Here is a 19,160-nt window from a genome sequence, read left to right on the forward strand (position 1 = left end):
AGGAACTGAGGATTACTACAGCAAGCAGTTTCTTTTTACTTCTTATGAACACCTCCAGATGAGTCACATCACACTCAGTCAGCTGTTTATTGAATTTGTCTTTTAACTGGTTTTACAAAAAACATACAATGGCATATTTCATTCTGTAATATAAAAGCTTTTAATGAAATGATACAGATTAACAATGAACAAGATACCATAGAGATTTACATACAAAAAAGTATAATATTCTGAAGGCATCTTGTCCTTACACGTGTGCAATACATTGCTGGGAAAAGCAAAAGAGAGAGAAATGAAAGAATACGAAGACAAACTAACAATCTCTTCTACAAGTTTTTTTCCATTCACATTTCCATCATTAAAGCGACCACAATTCTGTCATTTGTTCACTAGTTCAGGTGGTCCGTCCAAAAAGTTAGGCGTGGTGCTTAGACTGACCGTACAATAAAAGGTAGTAACTAACAGCAAAAAGAATCCGTCAACAGCAAGTAACATAAAAATAAAGGAAATTAAAAGTTATTACAAACTGTAAACAATATATCAGCACACAAGAGAACATCAGTTGTACACTGTTGTTTAACCAAATATAAAGTGGTTTCATTCCAAGCAAGCAACTGTTTCATAATGGTCTGTTTAACAGCAAATATTGTGAAACAAGTGTAATAGAGAATATGGCCACAGTGCTAAAGAGTAAACGGTCTTCTGTAAGTACCTAGATGTGGAAGACGGAAAGATGTTGCCACACTCCTGAAACACTTCCCTCATAGATTAAAAACCACATTTCTATTTTCAATCATGTTGACAGAGTGACTTCAAAGCCAGTATATCAAACTCTAAAATCACTCTGTGTTGAGGGTACATGTGAACTCGTGTAAACACTGGGCAGACAAACGTTATACTGCCACACTGAGGACAACGAATGCAAATACATCTGAAAGGTAATTCCAGCATTACGCATATCTTGCAAAATACAAACACAGTTTTTCCCCAAAGTATTCCACGTGCCGTTAATGTGAGCGATAATACATGGGAAGGAAATCTCTGTGTAACCCCGAGAGGCTGGAATGATATGTACAATTGTGGAATGATCAGAAGGCTCAAAGATTGAAATTTTAAGTTTCAGCAAAATTAGAATTTCAGCAAAAGATTTAGGTAAACAACTTTAAGACGTGTGATAAAGGGACTGGGGGGCAGAGAAAGCAAACATGAAAACAAGAGTAAAAAAACAACAATCATTCCTTCAACAGACATAAAATCGCTAACTATTAAAAGATCACAGCCATGTTTTTAAAATACTGATTGGGACCGTAAGAGTGTAGCTTGGCGTTGAAGGTTGAAGAGCTGTGCATGAGGCATATACACACACAAGCATACAACAAGCAAAGCATTTAAATGGCAGGAATACTGATAGAAAGCCGGTTTGGCTCGTAAAGTTTTGTTCTTTCGACGAAAAAAAAAATGTATAGAAAGTTGACTGGTCCGGCTCTGATTCAGACTCTAACTATCTTTTCGATACAACTGCAACACATAAGCGGCGTATGGAGGTGATCTTTTTGTCATCATACTTCAGCAACAACCTTAATGTCAGTTATCCTCCTCATCGTCGCTGACGAAGCTCCGTCTGTCCTGACTCGTCTCTCTCTCCCTGAGGAAGGTCTGTCTGATCGCCTCCAGCTCGGTCAGCTCAAGACGGACTTTCTCCAGATGGAAGGAGCGGCGGTTCTGAATTAGTCGCATGGGGAAAGGGTTCATGCCCCCGAAGGCGATGTTCATCAGCTTCCTGGAACAAAGACACAGTCTTGTCAGTACGGGACGGTTGTTTATTGTTCTGCATGCTCTGTTACGGCTATTACGACTATTCTGTATACAAATGCAAAACTCAGACCGTGGATAACCAGTTTTTTGTCCATGCAGCAAGATATGATAAGCTATTCCAAGGTTAATTATCTTGCTCCTCATTACTGCAGACAGAATGTCCTCAGAAATATGAAAACAAATTCCAGTTGCTGTACCTTGAATCCAGGATTGTGCAGGTAAAGTATCTAAGATATTTAAAGATGGCGGTGGAGTCCTGCAGCTTCAAAAACTCTTCCTCTTTGTACTTGAAGAGAGCGAGGGCAAAGCGAAATATGATCTGTGGAGAAAAATGAACAAAGGTGTGACATCCACCTCATAACTTTCCACGCGTGACCGTATTTCTCTCTTGAAGAGGAATGTCTGAACACGCAGCACAAGTACAGTCTTCACTGTCTTGTTATGAGGCAAAAGCTATTTCAGAAGCAAACAGCTGCAAAACTATGATTCCCACCACAGACCTCTACACAGGGTCGATATTAATAACGTGTCTATAATCACTCGTTTCATATCCACAATGGATCACATGACTAACTGTTTGTACTCGTGGTGATGAACCCACAGGGAATTACCACCCAACTCTGCAGTTCCACAGAGATTTATAGCTTTCACAGCTCTTGACTGTGTTGTTTTCTCATGAAAAGGGTTAAAAAAACTCAGTGCATGCCACATGCCTGGCAAGAAAACAGCAGACAGACAAAGTTTACGTGACTAGCTGGTGAACATATACGGAGCATTTAGGAGTTTGTCTCAGGTGAATGTCAAAAACTAAATTAAAAAGGAGGGTGAACAGTGAATATTGGACTTCATCACAAACACAACTCCAAATGAATTCTGCTGCTGCTATGAGTCTGCTGGATATGTAAATTACAAACAAGTTCACAATGATCTTTTTAAAAGCTGAGTGATAATACAGATCGTCCGTTTGGTGTCCACAGCTCGTCTCCGCTGCCCCTAAGTGGCCAAAAATCAGTTATTGCCGATTCAATGCTGGATTCATTTATCCGTTTCTACTACATGCTAAAAAACACATTGTGCCGATATATCTTTATTATATATATATATATATATATATATATATATATATATATATATATATATATATATATATATATATCTTTATTATATATATATATAATTAAAAGTTGTTGTTTATTTGGCTACTCGAGAGCAGCTGTTGGTAACATTGAGTCCATGTTAAGAATAGCATTCTATACGCATGCTTTCACACACATGCCGACAGAAATACACTCACGTCACAAACCTCATCTCTTGCAGAGGTGAAGAAGAAACGCAGAGGTGGGTGATAATGTCATATTGGGATTTTTTCCCATTAAAAATAGGAATTTAATGCATTATTAGTAAAACATAACAAATAGTGGGGCTTTAACTTTGTATCGCCATGGCTGTTGGCAGGGTAAAAGAGGTCTGGACAAACACAAATGCTGGTTGGATAAAGTTGGAGACAAAGTGGGTCAAAGCGATACAAACTAATCCAACATACCATCTGTAGATGAAGGCAAAATGAAAGAAAACACATTTCTCCTTTTCTCATGCCAAGACAGGAATCTGATCTGAAGTTTTACTTTCTCTTCTGGCTCTCACCTTAGGACCTTCATAGAGGAAGGAGTCCCACATCTTGAAGAGGATGTCGCTCACCACGCTGTCCACAAACACCACCAGGAACCAGTTGAACGTGATGAGGGAGAAGTCCACCTTGTACTGCTCAAAGTGGGCATGAAGCCGAGGGAGCTTCTCACTCATCAGGTCCTTGAACACACGCTGGTCAACCTGCAAAAAGACAACAGACACACATTTACATCCTTTATTGCCGACAATGAAGCACAGCAGAAGAAAACATGAAGTCAGATCCAGCAGAGAGAAAGAAAGCAAGCAGAACTACATCCTTTGTATGATCATGAGCCGCACAGTCACGTGAATATGACGCTGCAACTTGTCCCTCTGTCTTCCACTGCTAGCATATAACCGTATTCACCTGAGAGCCCAGCAGAGTCTTGGTGTAATAGTCTCTTGGCATGAAGACCTCCACAATGGCTATAAGGCTCCAGAAGGCGTCCTCTTGGTCCAGATACAGCAAGGCGATAGCTGCCAGCCTGAAGAAATCAAATGCAATATAAATGAATAGTTACAAGGCATAGAGGGACAGAAGGATAGAAGGAGAGAAACCAGAACCCCTCCTGTACCTGTTTAGCCCCTGACAGTAGCCGATGTCTGGATTCCTCCAGGAGAAAGCCATCAGGACGTTCCTGAGTTTCTGGATGCCGCCTGTACTCGGTGAGGAATAGTGCTTGTTGTTGGGCAGAGTACGCATCAAATCCAGCTCGATCTGCTTCGAGGCCGGGTTGGGCTTGTCCCTTGCAACATTTAGTAAGGTCTCATAGTAGTCAGGCGGCAAGTTGTCACGAAACTTCTTGACGTGGAAGGAGACACACCAGCGCCACACCTGGGACCGGTGCTCATGGGGCACGCCGTAGCGAAACAGGGCCTTGAGCTCAGGGGAGCGCACCAGGTCTCTGTTCATGGTGCTGGCCAGATAGTTCTCCCACTTCACCCCGATGGACACCTCCTGGTCCATCATGGATAGAGACTTCAGCTCCAGAGCCCTCACCTTTGCAACCAGCCTCTCCTCCTCTTCCTCCTCCTCGGGGACAGTCTTGAAGCCGAACGTGTCATACTCGCTGATATCAAATCAAGGAAGAGAGGAAACGTAGAGAAATGATGTTCAACAACACTTTTAGTGGGACCCACATTTGGTTAATCGCCTACATCACTCAGGGATTGCCTGAATTTCTAACAATACATTTTAACGAGCCTTAAAGGACATGCCTGAGCTCGCAAAGACGTCAGAGCAACATCAACGGCGAACAAAGTACAAATTAGCAGAGCTAGTTTTTCCAGTCAAGAAAAATGAAAACAGATTTAAAGACTGCACTGCATTTGGGCCTATTAACCAACACGAGCGATTCTCTCTCTCCTGCAATGGAGTTGTCCTTGATGCGTTCGATTTTGGTCAAATTATACCAAGAGGACGGACACTTTTGTAAATTTTCATTTAACTACATTGTGACGTCATCTACATTTAGCAGTTTATCTTCGTAAAACATGTAGAACATGCTGTATTTTTTTTTACTTTACAACAACAACACTTGAATAAATGAGTTAGAAATGTAACCTAACTTTCAATATGAACAAAACATAAAAGCATATTTTAACAAAGTCGCTTTGGCATCGTCTGTACCTGACAACGTTTGGTTTAAAGATGGGGTGCTCTTGCTGGTCGGAGCTCTCTGCCTGCAGCGCATCCTCTAATAATCGGGAGATGACTTCTCGGGCTGGGCTCTGCTCTGAAGACGAGCAGACGGGGGTCTTCACTTCTTGAAGCAGCACCAGAAACTTACTCTCCACCTGACAAAGCTTAGCCTCCAGCGCCAAATACTGCAGGAAAGACAACAGAGAAATTGAAATCAGTGTTTTTGCTGTAATAACCGACAGCAGCAAGATATTATAGTTTGATATTCATTGTTCCTACTCGGCATTTTTAGGTTTAGGGGGCACCAGCTAAGGTCAATTCTGGACTTCCCCTACAAGCTCCTCAGACTTCCTGTTTCTATTATCAGAATAATGCACCATTAACCGACCAACACAGGATAGTACCTTTGCTTCTAAAGTCTTTTCTCTACTCTCTGCGTTTCTGCGTAATACTGTCAGCTCCAGGATCTCTTTGTTCAGGAACTTGTTCTGGGATTTGTAGCCTTGAAGACTGTCCTGAAATTGAAGAAACACACGTGCAGTTAATCAGACTACAAGAAGCTAAAGAAATAATCTATTTTCTATACACTCAAAGTTCTCATAATCTGTATCATTTCTATCAACTATATATCGAGTTCCCTCCTGTACCTTCAGGATGTCCATCTCCTCCTGATCTTTGTTGGGGGATGGTGAGCCGTCGGTTGGACTACCGCTCTGCTCTGAACTCTCCTGCGACAGCTTGATGATGACTTCATCCTTGGCCTGGATGGTCTCCATCAGCATCCCCAGTTGGTCGTTTATCTCCCCCACCTTTATCTTCAGGCCCTTCAGCTCTTGTTGCAGACTCTCCTTCTCCAAGGCGAGGCGCTCCATGTGGCCACACAAGTCCTGGATCTGTCCGTCTCTTTCCTGAAGCAGAGCCTCCAACTGGCCGGTCTCTTGCTGGGTCACTGCCGAACCACGAGTCTGGTCCGAAGCTGCGGATGAATCTGGAGCCGGGGTGGGACGGTGCGCTGGCTGCCTATCGCACTGGGAGGTTCTCAGAGTCTGCTGTAAAAGTCTCACCAACTCCTGATTGAGTACAGACACACATTGGATTGTTCAGGAGTATGCCTTCAAATGTGGTCGTCTGGTTCGCAGTAAAAATCGAAATGTTGAATTCAATGTTCATTGTTTGTCTTTGTGGGGCAAATTCACAAACATGTAACAAAAAAAAATGCGCTCTTGTAAGAAACAATTCTATTCTATTCTCAAACACCTCTGATCGTGCACACTAGTCAGGATTTCCTGCCTTGTTTCACAGCCGAGGTGCGCTGCCTCGGCTAAAACGAATAATCACATCATACTTTGTGTAGAAAAGGCACCATTTCACACCACGAAGCCATTCTGTTTGCTGTGGCTGATGTTTAGGCCGTTATGAACCAGCTAAATTGCACGAGGATGCATCCGGTGACAAAACCTGCTGTTTCACACTGTTTGGCAGAGGCCACAGTCATATCACTGCCCTAAGCAGCAACACGTAACGCAGCCATCACAATGACAAGGTAACGTATCTCATGTAATGACAGAGCATAAAGTTCAGTAACAAAAGATGACCATGTATATCATTAAGTAAATACTGTGACTAATGTGCAAATAAAGCCCTCTGAGGCAAATTTGTGATTCTGGGCTGTACAAAAATGAATTGAATTGAATTGAAAATACTTTGCTCCCACATTTGCCCTCATGCGTTTGTAAGTGGTCAAACTGTCGCAGACACACTCGGATACAATTAAACTTACAGTTTTCATCGGAAACTATTTGGTTGACCAAACCGTCCACAGAGAGGTCTGAAGACTGAATTGAGCAGAGCCGACATCGTTTCTTTATTGTATTTAAACGCCATGAGCACCACAAACAGGGACAGGTATGTGGGGACTTTGCAACGTTACTAAAAAATTCAGTCGAGGCCAAACATCACCTGGAGGCCATGAATCAATAGCAGCAACAATACAATGTCAGCTGTGAGTTACTGGGTTAATTCTTGTTAACGTTTGAGCTGGCAGTAAACCACTTTACAGGGGAAGCGTACACGCATACATTATATATTCATTGTGATCAACCGGCTGGTCTCACAACACTAAAACAAGAACTAAGTCAGACACCACAACCAAAGGATTGTGCCGAATTCAAAAATGAAAGTAAAAGCAGCGTGGTATTACCCATAATGTGGGAGATTTAATGGTTCATGTGAAAACCAGAGACTCTTTGAGATATCACAATTCCTGTAAAAACACCATTGGTAAGCTGAATAACAAACAGAGTGAATGGACAAGAGAGCTTTCAGGAACCAGGTGATGACAACATTTCGTACATAATCGTAAACACTTCCCCAGACTCTTTCTGGAGAAAACTCTGCCCCTGAATGTCATGTTTTCGCGTCATCATACCTTCTGACTGGCCAGCTCTTCTCTGAGTTTGGCCTGCTCGTGGTGCATGCGGCTCAGTTCTTCCTGTTGGCGAAGCTGCATCTCCAAAGGTTTGCTGCCGTTACACTCCACTGGGGAGCTCTCGGCACTGCGCGTCTCAGCGTTGCGCCCAAACCTCCCTGAGCCCATCACGTCTCGGAGCAAAGGCTTCTTAGGCCGCGATGAGTTGCGCACAAAGTCTAAAGTAAAAGCCGCGGCCGACCCGAAGGAATCTGAGAGAGGAGAGATAACGACGTGATACAAGTGAATCAGGAGGACGGAGCCGTCCAGCGTTAGTCCATTTGTCATATTATTGAGCAAATGAGTGGAGCAATTACAGACAATTCTTCTCAGGAGAATGTAATGCGTATGGGTATTACGTACGTCTGTGTGTGTCTGGATGAGGTTTCTGTTCAGGGAAGTCCTTGGTTGGCGCATCCACCAGCTCCCACTCCTCTGCGCTGTTGCTGCGGTTGGTATAAAACACACTGCGTCTGCTCACACCTCCTCTGCCCGGCCGCAGATAAGACATGGAGTTCCTGACAAAACAAAAAAACAGATGAGCGTGCGAGTAAGACCGTGGAGCTTCAGTGTGAACGCTTTTCAAATCCTCAGGGATCAAGGGCAAACCGCAGGGAAGCCCGATGCCTCTGCTACTTTGTTAAAGGTAACTAGAGCACAAACGTCTTTATAGTAAAAGGAAATGCACAATACAGCTTGATGGGTCCAGGTTACATTTAATGGGAGAGCAACGATATAAATTAAAATAAAAAAAGAATAACATAAATGGAAGTCATTCTTGAATATAAAATGAACAGCGGTCACGTCCATCATAAGAGACCCATACACACTCTTCTAAATGTGAGATCACTGCAACCACATGGCTGTTTGTGTGCAGCTGAATGCAGTTCTTGCCTTCCTCACACCACGTATACGCTGAACCGTGTTTCGGCCACGTGTTTCCGGCATTAGATAGATAGATAGATATGTGACCATAAATATATGTGACGTAAAAGACTCACTTCAATTAGTATCAATGCATTCGTCAACAGCAGCCCCACAACAGACTCACTCTCGCTTTACGAGCATAACTGAGACCCGAAAGCATTTCTCAACATCACATTTCTGCTGGGCTCATGAGTTACAGCTGCAGACACTCTTATAAATCTCCATGCATTTCAAAATGTGAGAAGCTACATCTTAAAAAAGGAAAAAACTAACTGGCGAGGACGCATGCTTTAAGCAGCTCAAATGCGCCAAGAGTCCTACTCACCTCTCTTTCCATCACAAATTCCAAAACACGTCGCATTTTTTGCATTCCAGTGATTTGCACCATTTGAATAGATGTGTTGTTTGGCCCTAAAGGGAAACTGTTGATGGCTGCATACTAGAGCAACCAGTAAACTATGGATCTAACCATTTCCTCTCATTGAGTCAACCTCAAGAAGAGCTGAAGAGGTCTCTTCTTTTACTTAATACAGCTCTATTGGGGCATACAGCAGACAAACTCGTTGTGCCGGTTTGGCAGGAAGTAAAAACAAATACACTTCCTTCTTTTAAAAACTGTGGGTACAATATCATCTAGCCTGCAGAAAGCTTTCGTCCAGCCTCACCTGAGTTCTGTACCGAAGTTTTTGAGGGAGAAGTTGAGGGGGTTGGTGGACGCGGCAGAAGGCCCTCTGGCTGACTGGATACCCACCATTCCCCCGCCATCGGTATCCGTCTCCATGGCAAAGTCGCTGCGGACCTTCTCCATGCTGTCGCTTAGCTTCTCAAAGACGGGTGCATCTGAAATAAAACATATATTAGAGTCAACTAGAACAGCTCACTACTAACACTGCATTACTCATTACTGCTGTTTGGCAGGACTTGCAGCTATATTTCAATTGTTTCTTTAGGAAATGAGATTATCGTGAGACTCCGTGCTTTCCAGAGTAAAGTGAAGCTGATCTTGCGTCACCCAGAATGATATTCACAGCAGAGTGGACATCTGTGGTTTCAAGAACAGCCAAATAATACAGTTTGTAGCCATTTTGAGCAAAGAGGGGTAAATATAAAGTTTCCTCTTTGTTTGGAATTTCCTTAGAAAGTGTGGGAACATTCTGTAAAAGGTCAAACAGCTCCACCGTTATGCCGTCACGCCCAAGAAGGAAGGCAGTTGTAACCACATAGTTGTTGTTACACTGCAATCTAAGTATGACAATGATCAAACTGGGCCAGCTTTAATTAATACGGCACATTAGTTTTACATGTCACACCACGGCTCGTTTGGGTTTGTTGCATCTAAACCTTTAAACTCAGTAACTACTACCATGTAATCTTGCATCTTGGTTGTACTGTGAGGAGAAGCTTTGGCATGTGAATCTCTTTCACTAGTCATGCAAAGAGGACATGACACACTTAATGTCCTCTGCACAGCCAGAGGGAGAATTCCAGTTTAAGAGACATTAATGATTTCACATGCGTTTCCTGCTCTTTCACATTTCATCACAGTTCACTGACAAAAGGTCAAAGACTTCTTAGACAAAAACAACACATTGTGTGAAAAAATGTGCAAAACATCTGATTACTTCAAGCATAGTTGTATTTTATATATTTACACTGGGGCTGACGAAATCAAGTGTTACAATATGTTGGGACTCCAATAAGAATAATAAGCCAAAAATGGATAAACTGCAACAACAAACTTCTACATAAAACTTGTACTCAACTTTTCTTTGAGTCAAACCATGTGACTAACCGGTCTGACCTCATAAGGGCAAGGGTCACACCTAGAATGTGAATCGTTTAAAAAAAGAATCGTAACCAAAACAAATAGCAGAGACAAATACTCAGAGAACTGTTTCCAGCCTCTTTGAGGGATAAAACTAAACCTTGGTGGACACACATTTGCTTGGATCGGCATAACACTGTATGCTGGGACCGACGGGCTTAATAATATATTACACTGTATACATGTATCCTCTTGTTTGTATTGTAAATGTTGTTGAGCTGCATGTATTCCTTTAGACATGTTACAGTGGCAGATACTCGTGGGGAAACGCAAAAAAGTTTTTTTTTCTTTAAATGCATTCAAATAAAACACACCTCAGATAAAGTCGATGAGAACTCTTTTCCCGTTTGTTAATTCCTCATTTAATCAATGCTGGACAAAACCACTCCTTCACGCTCCTTCTGTATGAACTCGGGAACCTGGCAACTTGTGTAACTATTAATCCATCAGATACAGGTGTTTACTTTCAGCTGCTGCCTGGATGTGAAGCGACTGAGCAGTGGAAACGTGTGTGTGTGTGTGTGTGTGTGTGTGTGTGTGTGTGTGTGTGTGTGTGTGTGTGTGTGTGTGTGTGTGTGTGTGTGTGTGTGTGTGTGTGTGTGTGTGTGTGTGTGTGTGTGTGTGTGTGTGTGTGTGTGTGTGTGTGTGTGTGTGTGTGTGTGTGTGTGTGTGTGTGTGTGTGTGTGTGTGTGTGTGTGTGTGTGTGTGTGTGTGTGTGTGTGTACCTGCCTACCATTATCTTTCCCTACGAGGCCCGTGGGAGGGTAGGCCAGGGTCGGGGAGCTCCAGCTGTCTCTCTGACCGGAGCCTCGTGTGTTGCTGTACTCCCAGCGTTTCTGCTGTAACTGCTGGAGCCAGTAATGCATCACCTGCCTGCTGGGAGCCTAGAGACACACACACACACAAGTTCACGCAGAAGTAACACCATTAAGTCAAATACATATTGGAGATCTCAGGTTAAAAGGCAACTCAAAAATCAATTTAAATGCAATGACACCTTGGCTAGGAAAACAATAACTAAAGCATATGAAGCAGCCCGAGAGCGCTTTAGATAGCAGGTCATTTAGGAATCGGTCATGTGAACGAGCACAGACGCTGGTTTCAGTCTCAGTTCCAGCCTCGGGCCATGCAAGCTGTTTGGTGTTAACCAGTCCTACCATCTGCTGACAATGCTGCCAGACTTTAGTGGGCAGCCAGGGACACCTGTCTGTTGGCACTGTAACCAGTCACAAGTCATGTGACAGCAGAGAAGACACCATCACGTGAGATGATTGATTGCAAGGCAGGGGTGTCATGGGGGCAGATGAGCTCAGGACTCAGCCTAAAATGATCTCTACATGTAAACAGTGGACTGACAGTGTGTGTGTGGGGCATTAAGCTGACTCGTGTGCTGATTAAGCTCCTATCTGGTAAACACGTGTAGCCCGATTCATTTTTTGATTTATTTTTTTTAAAGCCAGCTTTTCTTAAAAGTTGTCAAATCACAACCGCGTGAGCAGAAGTCTTTGCACGTCCGACTAGAATCAGAGCTGAGACTAAAACGAATCAGAATGGGTGTGTCTGCGTTTTCCACACTGAGAAAGGAAGTGACAAATGACAGCAAAGCAGTGCAACACATGCCGAAGAGTGTCTACCTTCAAGAGGAACTCCTTCCCGGTCGTGCGGATCTCAAACTGACCCTCGTCCCCCTCCACGTCGTAGCTGAAGCACCCATCGCCTATTTCGATGTGTCCGAGCGGCAAGGCATCTTGGGGAGTCTTGAAGTAATACAAGTAACACTTCCTCGGATCGTACACGAACCACCTCAGCTTGTACCCTCTCAGAGGCCCCTTGCCGGACAGTTTGTTCAAGTACCCGCACAGCTTGGAGGCCTGCTCCTTCGCTCCCTCGGTCACATCCACAGACCTGGTGGCCACAATCCGCGAGACCGTGCAGGGGCTTGCTGCGCTGCCATCCTCCTCTTCGTGCATCTTTCCTCGAAGTGTCTTCTTCGGGCAGCGCAGCGGATGCCCACTACTGTTTCCATCCGCATGACAGTCTGCCCTTTTTTTTTTTTTTTGGCGAGGGCAGCATGGGAGATGTAGTTTATTTCGAAGGTGACGCGTGTAAAGTGCATGAGGCGGCAGCACCGCTGGGTGGTGGTGTTAAACCAGATGTGCAACCCGAGATACTCCAGCAGCTACAAATGGTAAACAAAAAAAGAATAGTTCCTGTTTTGTTGTTGATTTACAGATGTATTCGGCAAATCTGGTCATTGTAAAATATTGAAATCAGTCAAAATTGGAAATATAAAATAAAAATACCTAAAATTGTCAGGTGAACATGGCTGGATGAACCCGAGGGTAGAAAGTTGCTGTTGGGGCCCCTGTTACACATATGCCTATATAAAAGTCTCCCATTCAAAATGTTAAGTAAAAGTACTGAACTATTGGCAGCTAAACTACAGTATCTAGTAAAAGTACATGTTAGGCAGAATGGGTCGTGTCAGTAAGTAAAAGGAAATGAGTTATTACTCTTTCCACTCTTTCTAGGAGCTGCAGTATATTGATCAATAAATCAATCTAGTTCACAGCAGTTTTATCACCAGCGTATAATCTGTGATGTTGACATTCACTTATGTTATTCACAGTGTGACTCATACAGGAAGACGGAGGTCTATAACAGAACACATACTAGTCTGTTGGAACATTTCCTACTGGGCTCAGAGTTCATTCTGGAGCTGCCCAAAGCTGTTCAGCATGCTTCGGGTTGATTGATGGTTGTATGTGAACATGCTAAAACATGATGTATGTGCGTCCTCGACATGTCTGACTCAACTCATGTTTGGATACACGCCAATTATTTCCCCCATTGAAACAACAGTGAAACCCAACAACAACCTAGCTGTGTAACTTGTGTTTTTATTTTGTTGGTCCGATTGAACTTTGGCTTACTTACGTTGTTTGTCAGGATGCGTGTTTAACCCTCAGATTTAAAGGTGATGTGCTGACGTTTTGGTGGAATGACATTTTACAAACCTCAACTGACTTGTGACCTTTTAAAAGACCCACATCCCCCTCATAGGTATGTCGCCAGAAGACTGAACATTGACCTTAAGAGCCTTTGTCTGGTACCTGTCTGATAACTCTGCCTCCTTTTCTGTTTATCTGTTTGCCTCACAGCTGCAGTAGATACAATCTTTTTTTATATTGTTCACACATTTGTTTTATCCTGTTCACACATTAATAACTGGTCATTATATACAGTATGATACTGTGACTGTAACATTGGATGTTTGCGAACACGGAAACAGTGATAACATTTGACCCTAAACCACTCAACACCCCCAGAGGAGCGCGTAGTGACTCACAAAGAGGTTTGAAACTGACAGACAGTATTGTTGAGATGATGTTGAAATACTCGGGCATACGTGGAACATAACGGTACAATTATTGTGTCAACAGTGGCTGGGTCGATTGATAATAGACTTTTAATTTCTACAATATGATAATTGGAGAAAAATAAAACCGTGTAGACGTTCAGAATCACACTGATCAAACTTTCAGAGACAGGTTTTTGCTCAGCTGCTGATAGGGAAAAGTAGCAGTGTCTTCCGAGATCAAGGTTGGAGCAACGTTATCATCGGGGAATGCTGAGATCTCAGTTGCATCCCGCTCAGTATGACACAGACTCTCTCTGGTTATGGTCTCTCCCCCAGAGGGATTTGTCATTGCTCACCACTGAGCAGAAACCAACAGAAAGATGATTCACAATGACTGTCTCACCAATGAGTTAGCTAGCTATTTTTTTTTATGACAACCTTAAAATCAAGACTGGTAAATATCTCATTGTGTCGTAGTTTTGTTTATGCCCTTTAAAGTATCTGTAGATCTTCCCAAACATTTCCATTTGTTCACACATTTGGTCCGGCCTTTTCAGCCATGATCCACATTCACTGCAAACCCAGGTCAGGAAACACAGAAGATCCACTGCTGACGCAACTTATCTCCCATTACAGTAATCAAACAGTCTGTGGGTAAAACACATCTCCCCTTGCAAAAACCAACGCACTCATGCACACAAACCACAGCTTACTTTCCGTTTCTCTTCAGGAAGCTCCAGCTTTGTTCAGACGTCTCTTTCATGCAAATGAGCTGTATGAAGTCTGCCGTGCCGTTGCCGAGCAGCAGCGCTTTCCAAGCCAGCGGAAACATATGTGTAATAGTAAATGTCATCTGTCTATATCTCCCATGCACTGTAGGGTCATACTCCCTCAGAACAACCTTGGAGGTAACAGACTGTTCAGACGCTGAGAGAAGCATTTGAATGTTTGCTGAAATGACACCAGGTTCAAACCACACACTCTCAAGGAAAGGTACGTACTCCATCTCAACTACAAAAAAAAGAGCTCGCATCACAACAGTTTTTGATATTTATGTTCAGCTTAGAATAAATTCATAATTGTCCATCTTTTTTTTTAGGGATTGAAAGAAATTGCTGCGTGCTGTACAGACAACAGAAACCCAGATCTGAGAGGATCTGCCACTTTTCCGGGTCAAGGACAAAGGACCAGAGACATACAAAATCTCCCTGCCTCAGGACCTGTCTGACGTCTTGCTTCAAGGTAAGGACTGTTACTAGATCCCCACCACGCTCACCACAACTGGTCCCCTCCTGCTTTAAGAACGAACTTATTCATCACATAATCTCCATGCAAAGTAGAAGTTTGCGTAACATCGGCGTGACATGACAGCAGAGGAGGTCAATGTAAACAGAAGCCTGAGTGGAATAAAAGGGAGAAAGGACGTCGTGAATGCTGAATAGTTTTGATTATGTTAAATGAAATGATTAAATATTGTTACTTAACAGCAGATAAATAATATACAGTATATGTTCAAATGTAAGATTAAGTACACACAACGTGTTATTTCCTGCAACAATGAGCATGTTGAGCTACTTTAGGTTGACGCCTCCTGAAAAATAAGCAAATTAGTCGGTTGAAATGCACTCTCACTGTCTATGTTTGCAAAATGAATGCTGGTTGTCTTCATCGGTTGTCTGTGTGGTTTTCATAAGGACCGGGCAAGGATGGAGCAAAGGGAACCAGCAGTTGACGGTCATGTTGAAGGGACTGAAGGAAGACTCAGGGAACTGGCTTCAAAGTGGTTCATAGAGACTCAAGTGCCACTCATCGTCCAGGACGGCTTCTTCCCCATCTGGTTCGTGGGCTTCATCACAAGAAAGTAAGTATTCATGAAGAAAGTATTTCATTAAATGTACAAAATAAATCTCAAGTGGGCTATGATCAGTCAAGTGTTGTTTCTGTCACTTCTGTTTTACAGGTTAAGAATGAACTTTAAAGCCCAATATTAGAAATTCTAAAAGTGCTTTTATGTATTTTTCTATGTAGAATTATTAAATAACAAATTTACTCATTTATAACTACTATAAAACTCTATTACAGATGAGTAACGAATGACCAGCTGCATTTTTTTATATAGAAGGTGTATTTTATTTTTGAAGAAAACGATTGTATGCGAGTTATCATTTAAGCTATATTATATATCAGGTGCAGTGACATTTTAGCATAGCAGACATTTAAGACCTATCCTCTGGCAGACACATACAGTAAACACCTACAGAACCTGCGTATATCGATAGATGACAGGTTTATGAAAAAGACCTGAAACCAAATGGATTTTCCTTTGATGCAATGTAATTTCCAAGGTGAATTACGTGATCCGCCTTCCTCCGCTCAAAATCAGCCTCACTGTTCCTGTAAACTCAAGCCGTACTGGGACTTTTGGGAAACATTTTTGAGTTTGTGCTTTAACGTTGTTGTTGGTCTATTGACAGGGAGGCTGAAGAAATACTCCGAGAAAAGGAGCTGGGCTGTTTCCTGATCCGTCTCAGTGATAAGGCCATCGGATACATACTGTCTTATAAGTGAGTATTGGTTTTTTTAGTCATCTTATTTCAAAATAAACCTTTTTCAAAATGAACCTCGCTATAATAATGTGTTTTAATGCAATTATGACTTTGTTTCAAACACTCCCTCTGTATTCAATGCATCACATTTATTAATATTTATATGCTTGCTGATAATGTTCATGTGTTATTGCATGTATATCTAAACAAATTAATACTGCTATACAAATTTTAAAGTACAGTATGCAATGAGTATTTTAAAGAGCTCAGAATGAAACATGGTACTTTGTTTTCATTATTAACCACAGATCTTATTTCAGTGATTTTAATCAAACTCCCATTTAAATCGTTTTTTCAGGAGAAGAAACCCATTTTGTTTTGTGTTTTTTTTTTATCTAATTCATTTCAATTTCCTGTTGCAGAGGCAGGGATCGGTGTCGACATTTCGTGATAAACCAAAGTGAATCAGGGGAGTTTGTAGTGTGTGGAGACACTGAGGGACACGACTCAGTCTCTGATCTCATAGAATACTACAAGGCAAAACCCATTCAGCCGTTTGGAGAGTACCTGGCATCTTCGTGTTTTGAGGTGAGATAAAACCCCTGAGTCACATTCTTTAAGTAGCGTTAATCGAGAACAGAGGTCTAACTGGTGTTTTGTTCTTGCAGGCACTGGATAAAGAGCTGTATGATACCATCCAGGTTAGCCCTAAAGAAAAGCATGTGGCCACTGTCGGAAATGTGAAGAACATGCGAAAACCACAGATTAACTCTGAGTCAGAGCAGCCGCCTGCACGACCACCAAAGAGCAACAGGACCCTGGAGGCAAGTATAGTCCTTTTATATACAGGAAGATTATGCTGATGTATATATTGCACATAAATTGTTGCTGTACCTCCAAGCTGATTTTAACAACCTGGCTTGTTTTTTAAAACAGGAAGTACCACCTTTGCCTCGAAGAAGCAGGCACCTTGCAAGTGTCCCCCTGAATGACCCGGACGGGGTTTTGTATGCTCAGCTCATGAAGCAATCACCCAGGGAGATCCCCACATTCCAACACATCTGCCAAGACAATCTCCCAGGAGATAATGTTGGGAGAGCTGAGAGATCCACGATCCAGGATCAGAGCAGAGCAGGGTCTGTTTACTCTGAGCTCGGCCTGCTGGACCACAAGAGCAGGTCTCTACCGCTTCTGGACAACATCTCTGACGGAGAGCAGTCCTACAGGCTGAGTGCACCCCCCCACACTCCTCCGAGACTTTCCCCCAAACCCGTCAGACAAACCGCTGGCCTTGCCCCGCTGCCAGAGAGGACAGACTTGAGCAGCAGAGCAAGCAGCAGCCACAGCTTGGAACACATAAGTGACGGTGCTGTCTATCACCTGGCTGGCAGGCCTGGTAGTCCACACACTACATCCTCTGGGACCAGGTACGCTGAGGTCCCCAATGAAGCCGTCGTTGGCCGCTTCCCTCGTGACAACACATACGAGCTGATTCCTGGCCACGAGGACACAGCAACACCTGAACCCAACAGCAACACCTATGAGCCTCTGGAGGACATCAGACCTAAACATAAACACCCATCCTTTGGGTTAAAGGTCAGTAGTGTTGTCAAAAGCTTTCATTTGAACACTTGAAAGGTTGTTTTTAATGTGCGTCCTATTTTAGTTATTGATCAACTCTTTTTTACCTCCTGCAGAATGATAAATGGAAATGGCTGTTCCCCGAGGCCAAGAGGAAATGGTGAAGATGCTATCTCACCAGCTACTAATACAAATGTTCACTAGTTTTTCTCTGACACTACAGTGGTCCTGCCTAATATACACTCCGTGAAAGCTTCTTTTCAACATGGGATTACATTTACACAGCTATTCAAATGACATTTTCTGTATTTTTGCTTTTAATGTATTTATTTATGCTATATTTAGAGTTTATTTTCCATATTTAAATAAATGAGATCCAAAAAGGAAAACTCACAATTCTTTTCCTCAGAAAAAAAGGGTGTACTGTGTCTACTACTGGTCTTTAAATACATGTTGCCTCCAGGCTGCTACCATCAATGCTGCACTTCATTCACAGGAAACTTTATTTGCATACAGATTTCAAACGGCTGCATACAACTGCAATGAGGAAGTGTGTCAAATGTGTTGAAATGGAATTTATTATCTTCTATCATCTGCTGCTCTTTTACTCTCTAATTATAGTTTTAGTGGCACTAAAACGACAGTATAACCTTTCTTAGCACTTGAATGCTTTCCATGGTCATAGTTATCTTTAGAAGTCATTACAGACAGGAACAGATGCAGGACTGTTTTATGTAGAACTTGGGTGGCAGGTGTATGGAAATAAGATGTTTCCACTGAAAACAAACCTATAATAACTCACTCAAATATCAAATCATTCAGCTTGTAGGATCAACAATATTTTTGATATTTCAGTCATCTATTTCATAACTTAGATAAAGATGATAGTGTCACTGGAAAAGGAAATGTGCGTCACTTCTTAAAACAGAAAGAAGATGCCTAATTGTGTATCAGTGGGTTTCTGCACCTGTGGATAACACAATGCACTAGGTTCAGTATGCAAAAGAAGAGAAAACATATCCTCATTTAAATATAACAGTTTTGTGGTACTGTGATGTGGATAGAGAATTACAATAACCCAAAATATTTCAATCATAGAATAATTGTTTAAAAAACGTAACTTTAACCCCTTTATATCCAACCCATAAGCTTGAGGGTTTAGTCTCAGAAATATAGGTTTGCATAAAAAAAAGCTTTCAGCTGTATCTCATGACACTCAGCAGTGGATGGAGTTTGGTTAGATCACAAGCTGTATGAAAAAATAGCTGATTGCTAAAATAAAACATATATATAATGAATAATCATAGCAAAATAAATTCTTAATATTT

The 19,160-nt window shown here is 42.3% G+C and overlaps 2 protein-coding genes across 2 annotated transcripts; one reads left to right on the plus strand and one right to left on the minus strand.

The window, feature by feature from the left end:
• Positions 1 to 68: 68 nt before the first annotated feature.
• Positions 69 to 12,360, minus strand: tbc1d2b (TBC1 domain family, member 2B). Its single transcript, XM_079279676.1, has 13 exons — positions 11,979 to 12,360; positions 11,078 to 11,228; positions 9,185 to 9,359; positions 7,956 to 8,110; positions 7,554 to 7,804; positions 5,773 to 6,195; positions 5,530 to 5,640; positions 5,114 to 5,310; positions 4,059 to 4,553; positions 3,851 to 3,968; positions 3,460 to 3,645; positions 2,013 to 2,134; positions 69 to 1,780 (listed from the first exon to the last, which is right to left on the minus strand). Exons 1-13 carry the CDS (start codon positions 12,312 to 12,314, stop codon positions 1,585 to 1,587), a joined length of 2,916 nt encoding a protein of 971 aa, XP_079135802.1. The 5' UTR covers positions 12,315 to 12,360; the 3' UTR covers positions 69 to 1,584.
• A 2,289-nt stretch (positions 12,361 to 14,649) lies between these two features.
• sh2d7 (SH2 domain containing 7) lies at positions 14,650 to 18,033 on the plus strand (the record flags this gene model as incomplete). The annotated part of the gene is made up of 8 exons (XM_079268096.1): positions 14,650 to 14,698; positions 14,805 to 14,947; positions 15,400 to 15,566; positions 16,180 to 16,269; positions 16,674 to 16,839; positions 16,920 to 17,079; positions 17,192 to 17,847; positions 17,949 to 18,033. 8 exons carry the CDS (start codon positions 14,650 to 14,652, stop codon positions 17,994 to 17,996), a joined length of 1,479 nt encoding a protein of 492 aa, XP_079124222.1. The 3' UTR covers positions 17,997 to 18,033.
• Between the last annotated feature and the right edge of the window lie 1,127 nt (positions 18,034 to 19,160).

Source organism: Melanostigma gelatinosum, assembly GCF_949748355.1.
Source record: "Melanostigma gelatinosum genome assembly, chromosome: 1".
In the NCBI taxonomy this organism is placed as follows: Eukaryota; Metazoa; Chordata; class Actinopteri; order Perciformes; family Zoarcidae; genus Melanostigma; species Melanostigma gelatinosum.

Excerpts from the sequence above, each read along its gene's own strand:
- tbc1d2b (XM_079279676.1), bottom strand. The coding sequence starts at position 12,314 with ATGCACGAAGAGGAGGATGGCAGCGCAGCAAGCCCCTGCACGGTCTCG. Across the intron at positions 7,805-7,955 it reads TCATCCAGACACACACAGAC|ATTCCTTCGGGTCGGCCGCG; the intron begins GTACGTAATACC and ends CTCCTCTCTCAG. Across the intron at positions 6,196-7,553 it reads AAGAGCTGGCCAGTCAGAAG|GAGTTGGTGAGACTTTTACA; the intron begins GTATGATGACGC and ends GTACTCAATCAG.